This window comes from Triturus cristatus, chromosome 1_1 (genome assembly GCF_964204655.1).
Source record: "Triturus cristatus chromosome 1_1, aTriCri1.1, whole genome shotgun sequence".
Lineage (NCBI taxonomy): Eukaryota > Metazoa > Chordata > Amphibia > Caudata > Salamandridae > Triturus > Triturus cristatus.
Genome location: NC_140579.1, coordinates 654,596,030 through 654,606,341, shown reverse-complemented (window position 1 = coordinate 654,606,341; position 10,312 = coordinate 654,596,030). Strand labels below are relative to the sequence as shown.

The 10,312-nt window shown below is 43.9% G+C and overlaps 1 protein-coding gene across 1 annotated transcript; it reads right to left on the bottom strand.

The window, feature by feature from the left end:
* Positions 1-869: 869 nt before the first annotated feature.
* Positions 870-4,417, bottom strand: LOC146870794 (endogenous retrovirus group PABLB member 1 Env polyprotein-like). The gene is made up of 2 exons (XM_085599712.1): positions 3,262-4,417; positions 870-1,408 (listed from the first exon to the last, which is right to left on the bottom strand). Exon 1 carries the CDS (start codon positions 4,397-4,399, stop codon positions 3,386-3,388), a length of 1,014 nt encoding a protein of 337 aa, XP_085455838.1. The 5' UTR covers positions 4,400-4,417; the 3' UTR covers positions 870-1,408; positions 3,262-3,385.
* Positions 4,418-10,312: the final 5,895 nt, after the last annotated feature.

The window sequence follows — 10,312 nt, the reverse complement described above, 5'->3', positions numbered from 1 at the left end:
ATTCCTTTCCTTCCTATCTCTCTTAGCTTGCTTAATTTCTCGCTGTTTGGCTTCCTTACGCCAAAGGTGGAAAGAGTCAAACATCGCCGGCCGGGCTTTCTTCTTAAATAGTGCAACTTCTAGGTTATCTAAAACATCTGATTCAAAATGACCATGTTGGGGCCATCGTAAAACACCATCTTTCCTTGTATAACGGACCCATACTTCATTAAAGGTAATGGGACCTACACCATGCTTTGAATAGAGCTCATAAGTTGGAGTTCCAACCGGAGGTATCGGACACGAATCCTCCAATCGGGAATCCCTATTACAACTACAACAAAACCATTTCCTAAATTTGCTACAACCAGGCATCTTTTAGCTCACTAGTCTTGCTTCAAACTTCAAGGGTTTATCAAAAATGAAACACCCGCAAATATACGAACCCCCCGGCTTCGACTATTGCAATGGACGAATCAAAACCTAGAAACAAAACAAAGTCGTGGGAGCGACCCACTTATACTTAGCCAAAATGTCTGTCACGCCACCAGAAGACCGTCTAACGTCTCGCCTTACAAATCATCACAAGAGGGTCCAAGACAGAGCGACAGTCAGGGCAGCAGTCCTTCGCAGCCGTTGGAAAGGGGAAGCCTCGCAGAAAAAAACCTTCGGTCCACGTCGACATGCAGGGGTCGATGAAGTGGCGGCCGTCCTCCAGAATTTCCTCACGGGGCTCCTCACAATCTTCGGGCTTGGACCAGTACCGCTGAAGTCGCCCCACGTTGGGCGCCAGTTGAAGAACCGGGGTTTAACCCAGCGACGTCAGGGGCACGCCTAAGATCTTCGAGTTCACCTGTCTTGGTATACAGAGACACGGAATACTTCTGGATGGCATCAGAGACCAAGTTTATTAGCTGCAGCTAGTAACAGTGATCCTAGAAATACATCACGGTGTAAATTCTCAGGAGACTGCTCATTTTACTAAGGCGAGACGTCTCCTTTTATACCCAATATTCACATTATAAATGTACACCCACTGCACAAAATTCTAGCCAATAAGGTACATTTTCAAACAAAGTGTCACATAACAAAAACTCAATTTACAGTATCCCAACCCAAAAGTTAATTATTAGGAATGTCCCAAATTCAATCTCCACAAGCCGGACAAACCTATAATTGAAAGCATAACCCATGTAATGAAGAAACATAAAAAAAGAAACGGTAACAGATGCTGAACAAGATAAGGCATGTGCAAGGAAACTAAATGTTAACGATGTCGTGAACATTGATTGGCAATCTCAGACAAAGATCGATCAGGGAAATTGGCTTTGCGGGGTCAGTTTCAGGTGCAGAGGTCAGTTTCTTACAGTTCATTTCAGAGTCAAAAGAAACCTAGTTAATGTATACATGAACTAAGAAGGGCAGGCCACTTTATTTGCCAGGCTACCTTCACAGGCCTACGTGAGGGCAACACAAAATGGTGGCACAGAACAAAATGGAGTCAGACTCGAGAATTACAGAACCTCATGATCTCACACCTATATCTGCAGTGAAGGTGATCTTACACATATATCTGCAGTGATTGTGATCTCAGACCTATATCTGAAGTAATGGTGATCTCACACCTATATCTGCAGTGATGATGATCTCACCTATATCTGTAGTGATAGTGATCTCACATCTATATCTGCAGTGATGGTAATCTCACACCTATATCTGCAGTGAAGGTGATCTCACACATATATCTGCAGTGATTGTGATCTCAGACCTATATCTGCAGTGTTGGTGATCTCACCTATATCTGCAGTGATAGTGATCTCTCACCTATCTCTGAAGTAATATCTGCAGTGATAGTGATATCACACCAATATATGCAGTGATAGTGATCTCACACCCATATCTGAAGTGATACTGATCTCCCACCTATATCTGCAGTGATGGTGATCTCACAACTGTATCTGCAGTGATAGTGATGTCACACTTATATATGCAGTGATAGTGTCCTCACACCTATATTTGCAGTGATGGTGATCTCACCTATATTTGCATTGATAGTGATCTCACACCTATCTCTGAAGTAATATCTGCAGTGATAGTGATCTCACACCTATATATTAGTGATAGTGATCTCACACCTATATATGCAGTGATAGTGATGTCACACCTATATCTGCAGTGATGCTGATCTCACAACTATATCTGCAGTGATAGTCATCTCACACCTATGTCTGCAGTGATAGGGATCCTACACCTATATATGTAGTGATGAAGATATCACCTATATCTGCAGTTATAGTGATCTCACACTTATTTCTGAAGCAAAATCTGCAGTGATAGTGATCTCACACCAATATCTACAGTCATGGTGATCGCACCCCTATATCTGCAGTGATGGTGATCTCACACCTATATCTGCAGTGATAGTGATCTCACACCTATATTTGCAGTGAAGGTGATCTTACACATATATCTGCAGTGATTGTGATCTCAGACCTATAGCTGAAGTAATGGTGATCTCACACCTATATCTGCAGTGATGATGATCTCACCTATATCTGTAGTGATAGTGATCTCACAGCTATATCTGCAGTGATGGTAATCTCACACCTATATCTGCAGTGATAGTGATCGAAGAACCGGGGTTTAACCCAGCGGCGTCAGGGGCACACCTAAGATCTTCGAGTTCACCTGTCTTGGTATACAGAGACACGGAATACTTCTGGATGGCATCAGAGTCCAAGTTTATTAGCTGCAGCTAGTAACAGTGATCCTAGAAATACATCACGGTGTAAATTTTCTGGAGACTTCTCATTTTACTAAGGCGAGACGTCTCCTTTTATACCCAATATTCACATTATAAATGTACACCCACAGCACAAAATTCTAGCCAATAAGGTACATTTTCAAACAAAGTGTCACATAACAAAAACTCAATTTACATTATCCCAACCCAAAAGTTAATTATTAGGAATGTCCCAAATTCAATCTCCACAAGCCGGACAAACCTATAATTGAAAGCATAACCCATGTAATGAAGAAACATAAAAAAAGAAACGGTAACAGATGCTGAACACGATAAGGCATGTGCAAGGAAACTAAAAGTTAACGATGTCCTGAACATTGATTGGCTATCTCAGACAAAGATCGATCAGGGAAATTGGCTTTGCGGGGTCAGTTTCAGGTGCAGAGGTCAGTTTCTTACAGTTCATTTCGGAGTCAAAAGAAACCTAGTTAATGTATACATGAACTACGAAGGCCAGGCCACTTTATTCGCCAGGCTACCTTCACAGGCCTACGTGAGGGCAACACAAAATGGTGGCACAGAACAAAATGGAGTCAGACTCGAGAATTACAGAACCTCAGACCCTCCTTTTGCCATTACGTAGGCAATAACCTAAGACTCATGTTAATCTGAATCTAGGTCTATGTCGATATTCATTAGGTCATCAAGGTGTTGCTGTAGCATCATCTTATTATTCTCTACTTCTCTGGGAACAGGTCTCCGAACACACATAGTAGCACAAAGACTACAAATGGCGGGACCACACTGGATGCAAAGACAACAAGAGAAAAGGATGGTTAAAACCATACCAAGGAATGTCAAAATCTTCCATCCCCATTTGGACAGCAGTCCCCAAAACCATCCCGTCAATGACCAGTCTCCTTCGCCTACATGGATAGACTCAGAGATTTTATACAACCTAGAGATGGCTTGGTACATTGTAGGGGCATTATCTGGTATGTAAACACAGCAACTGGATCCAATCAATTTACATACTCCTCCTCGATCTGCAAGTACGATGTCTAATACCATACGGTTCTGCAAAGTCATAAGGCGGTCCGCTTGAAGCTCAGCTGTAACATTACTAAGAGTACCTGCTGTCTCATTAATAGTAGCTTCAACAACGCGGACAAGCTGTCGAATATGCCTACTATTGATCATAGGACCCCAAAAGGGCAAGAAGCCCTTGAAGAAATCTCCTACTTCGTGTGCTGCGGTATCTTCCTTATTGAAGACACCTCTACCATATCTCGTTCTATGATAGTCTGAAGCAGTAGTGTATGTAGGGGGAAGTAGAAACGCCACATAACACGTTCCTGAAAAATCAGGTGGCAACCATGTGTAGGCTCTGTCATGACAAACAAAATATGTGCCTTTAGCTGGCACAAACGGTGGAGAAGTCCGAGATGAATAGACATAGGTTTGAGCACACACACTCTTACCTAGCTGAGCTTTCAGATTCCGACCATTACCTTGAAAACAAAAGTGGCCTCGGTGGGGTACAATCCAAATAGGGGGAGACCTTTTTCGTCTCTCCTTCTCTGTCAAACTGGTACTATATCCAGTCATGTTCCAACCAACGTAAGCCTGCACCTCATCCTTAGGGATAGCATTATATGCATCAATATCTCGGATCATAGCTACTATTCCCCTTATTAAGGCACTATTGCTCGAGTTATCTTTAAGGGAACGTAAGGGGCGTACCTCATTTGCATAGATAAACATGGTCTGAAAAGCCCACACAGACCTATTAAAAGAAAAAGGCAAAACCAAATATGGCATACCTTTATCTGTCGTATGAGGCATAAGACCACAAACCAAACAATTAGTGGTATTTACTACTAACTGATGCTCATGCAACAACTGTATAAACGAGTTGTTGACAAATTCTGATCTCCTAGTCTGTTCATGTTCAGGCAACGTATAAAACTGGTGCAAAGAAACAGTAGTGAAAGAAAGCATAGGTTGGGAGGTGGGTGCAGATGTCTGTTGTGTAGCATAGACAGTCCAACTCACACATGTGATACTTAAAAACATCAAAAAGCACAATATTATAAAACATTTGCTATGTATTAATGTACAAAATCTTATCTTAAGATCTATTCTCTCAACATCTCTTTCAGTTACAGCAGACTCCATCCTCTAACGTGCTGCTCGCGGCAATTTTCCTTCTTCACTCAAGTGTGCGTCCAGGCGTCCTAGACGTCCCTAGAACCGCAGACCTTTCGTCAATACGCGGGCCACCCCTTAAGTTCTTATACCGCGACCCTGCAGCTGAACCCGGATGGTGGTTCGAAAAAGAAAAAGAAAAATAGTCTCTTGTCTGAAAGAGTGCAATTCACAAAAAAGTTCACATTTTATTTGTCCTTTTTAGACCTTAAGTTGTAGCGTTCTTTACCAGGCACAGTTTGATCCTGAAAGAGTGTCTCTGGGTGTGTAGTATTAAGTCTCAAACACGGCGGCACAGCATCTTGCAAGACCTTATCATCCACACGTTCTGACTGAGTCCATTCCAGATGTGCATCGCTAAAAGGTGCAAATCTCGGAACCCTTTCACTCTCGGAATCGGCAACACCTTCCCGGACCCACTTATCGTACGGTAAGGGCAAAGGTATCTTCTTACAATGGGTACCATGTACCCAGTTTTTCTTGCCGAACACCTTAATAGCAGTCCGAGTTGATAACAGGACTTGGCATGGACCGGTCCATCTTGGTTCCAAGTTCTTTGACCTCTGGAAATTCTTGGTTAGAACCCAGTCGCCAGGTTGAATCGTGTGGCCTGCGTCTACAGAAACTGAAGGCAAAGTGTCATGGACCTGTTGGTGAAGAACAGGCAATTTAGCAGTCAAATCATGTAAGTAGTCAACCAACATAGGGTACTCGATATCACTGTACTTCTTAGGCCTCGGCACACCCCAGACTTTCGCCGGGCGTCCAAAAACAATCTCGTATGGGCTAAGTCCCACGCGAGAATGTACTGTCGTTCTCGTGGACAAAAGTGCCAATGGTAAAGCATCGGGCCATGTAAGACCAGAGCTCGCTTGCACCTTGGCCAACTTCAGCTTCAGAGTGCCATTATAGCACTCGACCAGGCCTGCTGACTGGGGGTGATTCGCAGCGTGAAATTTCTGTTTAATACTCAGACCCGCACATACTTTCTTCATAATCTGACCCACGAATTCACTTCCATTATCACTCCATACCATCCTCGGCAAGCCATATCTGGGAAAGAATTCTTTGAGCAAAACCTTGGCTGTAGACAAGGCAATATTATCCTTTAGGGGGTAGGCCTCTATCCATCTGGAAAAGGCACAAACAACCACAAGGACATACTTCAAGTTATTGCATCTTTCCATATGAATATAGTCTATCTGCAGCACCTCGAACGGATACGTTGGAGGAGCAAAATGACCCGCTGGAGTTGGGGTTCCCTTTCCAGGATTATGCATCAAGCAAATCATGCAGTGTTTAACCAAATTCTCAGCACACTTAGGAATTCCACCATTCTGCCATACCGGAGCCAACAACTTACATATCCCTTTTGAACTAATGTGAGCCAACCCATGAGCCATAGTAACCACCGGAAGCACATATGCATCCGGCAACAACCATCGCTGGTGCTCTGACAACTCAACCCAACAACCTGTTGAATCCAACATTCCCGTACTCTCTCTCCACATACTCAATTCTTTCTCAGTAGCTTCTGCCTGAATCATCTTCACACTTTCTGTTGTATCTTCACACATTCCTCCTTCCACAACCCATCTGGCAGGACCTGCAACATACATCCGACTCATCACATCTTTCGCCGTTTCTCTCTCTACTTCATCTGCAAACGCATTCCCTTGACCCACATCATCCGTAACCTTTTTATGCGCACTACACTTCACTATCGCAATTTGGGTCGGCAAAGTAAGTGATTCAAGAATTTCACTCACTAATTGTCCATGCTGAATTTTCGTACCATGGGAAGTAAGAAATCCTCTCTCATTCCACAAGCGACCAAAACTGTGAGCCACGCCAAATGCGTATTGGCTATCAGTATAAACATTCACTCTCTTTCCTTTTGACAACACACACGCTCTAGTCAATGCTATCAACTCCGCTGCTTGCGCTGAATTCTGTGCAATATGTGCTGTTTCAACAATCATGTGAAAAGTTGTGACAGCATATGCTGCAGTCGTCTCTCCATTCGGAAGCTTAAAGCACGAACCATCTACCCATAGGGTACCATCAGGATTCGAAAGAGGAGTATCTTTCAGATCAACTCTACCCTTCGTTTCCTTCTCTGTCCGGAGAAAACAGTCATGCTGTTCCTGAGCATCTGTCTCTGCAACAATCAGCAACATTGTAGCTGGATTCAATGTGTTGCACCGCTTGATGTGCACATGGCTAGCCAAAAGCGTCAACTCATAACCTGACAAACGCGCACTGATAAGATGGTGAGTCTTCGTTCTATTCAATAGGGTATCCACTGCATGTGGGACCATCAAAATCAATGTATTATCCAATACCAAACCAGCAGACTGTCGGATAGAAACAGCCGCTGCCGCTGTAGCTCTTAGACAACTAGGCAACGCCCTAGCTACCGGATCTAAAGTAGCTGAAAAATACGCACATGGGCGCTGCTTGTTTCCAAATTGTTGCGTCAACACTGACAACGCACAACCTTCTCTCTCGTGTACATAAAGTGTAAAAGGTTTACTGTAGTCGGGGGTACCCAACACCGGAGCAGAACACAATGCATCATGCAATTCGGAAAATCTCTTCTGACATTTGTCAGACCAAGGAAGAGGGTGTGGTGTGTCCTTAAGAGTAAGTGCCAACAAAGGTTTCGCTAGCAAAGAAAAATTTGGAATCCACTGTCTACAATATGAGGTGATACCTAAGAAGGCACGCACCTCTCTCTGTGTACATGGCAGAGTCATTTGGGCAATCGCTTGAAAACGCTCTGGGGTCAATCGCCTTCCCTCCTTCGACAAGAGATTACCTAAATTGGTCACTTCTTGGTGGCAATACTGCAACTTCGAAGGTGACACTTTATGATGACGGTCAGACAGGTGTCGCAACAAAGAAAGAGTAACTTCTTTACAAATCTCTTCATCATCAGCAGCAACCAACAGATCATCAACATACTGGATAAGAGTAACACCAGAAGGCAATGCAAGAGTATCAAGCTGAGTTTTCAAAGCCTGACTGTAAATGGAGGGACTCTCACAATAACCTTGAGGAGCGCGCTTAAACCGGAAACTGCGGCCTCCTAAAGAGAAGCCAAAAATATCCCTACTTTTCTCAGCAATCGGAATACTGAAGAAAGCGTTCTTCAGATCAATAACAGAAAACCAAGCAGCTGAGGCAGGATCATAGTCAATAAAGCAGTAATGTCCGGGACAACAGGAAACTGTGGCACAACGATCTTATTGACCTCTCGAAGGTCGATCACAAACCGATACACAGGTGGCTGAGAAGAGTCAGTACGCTTAAGGACAGGTAGAACAGGACTGTTACACACATTACCTCTCGTTTCTTCAACCACACCTTTCTCAACCAAATCATAGATAATTGCTAAAAGAGCTCTTTCGCCATCACTGGAAAGTTTGTACTGGGGAATGCGAGGTAATTTAGCATTCAACTTAAGGGTAACAACGTAGGGGGGAATCTGCAGGAGACCAACATCATTGGGACCTGTAGCCCAAAGTGTATCAGGGAGAGAACGCAGTTCCAGTGGAAGGCGATCCTTAGACAGATACATCGGGGGAAATCACTTTCTTACCCACCGTAAGATGTACTCCCGAAGGAGAACAATGTAATGTCGCATGCAATCTTTTCAACAAGTCCAAACCCAACAGATTCTCGCCACAGCCCGTCGTTAGAATAAGGGGAGCCTCCAATTCACAGGAACCAATAGAAAGGGGCAAAGGACAAGAAACCGGATTACGAACTGGGGCGCCAGAAAATCCTACTGAAACATTGGTCAAGCCAGACAAAGGTGCGCCGGGGAGTTTAGAGTGCATGATAGAACTCTTTGCTGCACCAGTATCCAAAAGAAACGGTTCTGCCACACCTGATGTAATCACTTCAACATAAGGTCCACTCTGGTCTACTGGAACTGACACTACTCCCTCCCTTTGTCCATGGCTGTCCTAACTATCATTAAAACCAGCACTCTCACTTCCAACATAATAATCATCAGTGTAGTACTGAGCGGACTGAACGGTCGGAACATTCTGTTGGTCAAAATAATTCATAGAATTCTGAGGGGAAAAGGAACGTTCATTCTGGGGAAACGTACCACGTCCCCTACCCCTAGGTACTTGTTGGAAACCACCACGACCTCTCAGACCAGACATACCATTCGCACGCTGTAGCAAGATCGGGCAACGATTCCTGAAGTGACCTTCTTCTTTACTATAAGCACACTGATTAGGGCCTAGCGGGAGTCGCGAAGCAAATGACTCAGGCTTCTGCAACAGTTTCTGAAACTGTGGGGGTTGCTGAAACTGGGAAGGTTGCTGAAACTGACGCTGATTAGGGCGAGGCGGATAAGCCTGCTGCAGAAGAACTTTCGTTTTTAATTCTCTAGTCTTCTTCTCTACTTTATCCTTCTCATCTTTATCTCTATTCTCATAGTATTGTGCAGTAGCCAATATCTGAGCCGAAGAAGAAACAGCCCATGAACTCTCAGAGTCCTTTAACTTATTAGAAAGTTCAGGAAGTAAATTAAAAACAAACTTATCTACAAACAACCTCTGACCACCTTCTGTACTCATATCCTGACCACTATGATCAATGAATGTTTCCTCAAACCTAGTGAAGAAATCAGACACACTCTCGTCTTTCTTTTGTTTGCATGCTGCTAACTTGTCCCAATTCACCCGCAGAAGAGGCATCATAGTTTTCATTAAATTAATAATCCTACCAGGTAGTTCTGCAACTAAGGGTTCAGGTTTGGCACCTCCTACCTGCCGACCATCTGCAGCAGTAATATTAACCCACGTATCTCCTAACTCTGGCGCGTGATCCTCGTGGCGGATCTTCGCCCACAAGGGTTGAGTAACTACATTACCCATAAACATATCTATGTCAGCTAAATTCATAACACACGCATCAACTGTCTGAGACAACTCCTTATAATTAATAACCAGCAGGATTTTTACGGGGGTCAGGCAAAGTCTGCTTAAGAGCCAGGACCTCAGCTCTCTTCCAAGGGACATGCATCCACACTCGCTGAAAATGAGCCGGTGCAGCCGCAATACCATGAGCGGCATCAGCCACAACTGCCTCTCTCCATACAGGGGGAACCTCTCTCATAGGATACTGCTTCACTTTTCTCCTAATAGAAGGGTCAGATTCGAACAATGACTGAGGTGGAAGTCTAGACCTAAAAGTGAGTAGTGTCTCTACCGCTTCCTCAACATCGGAACCCACTATCGTCCCTTTAGCAAATTCAGACTGAACATTAAGCAATTCCAGTGGAATTGAACCCAACTCATTATCTTCCCACTCCTGACGAAGGAAGGTACACATGACATCAAAAACATACCTTTGTTT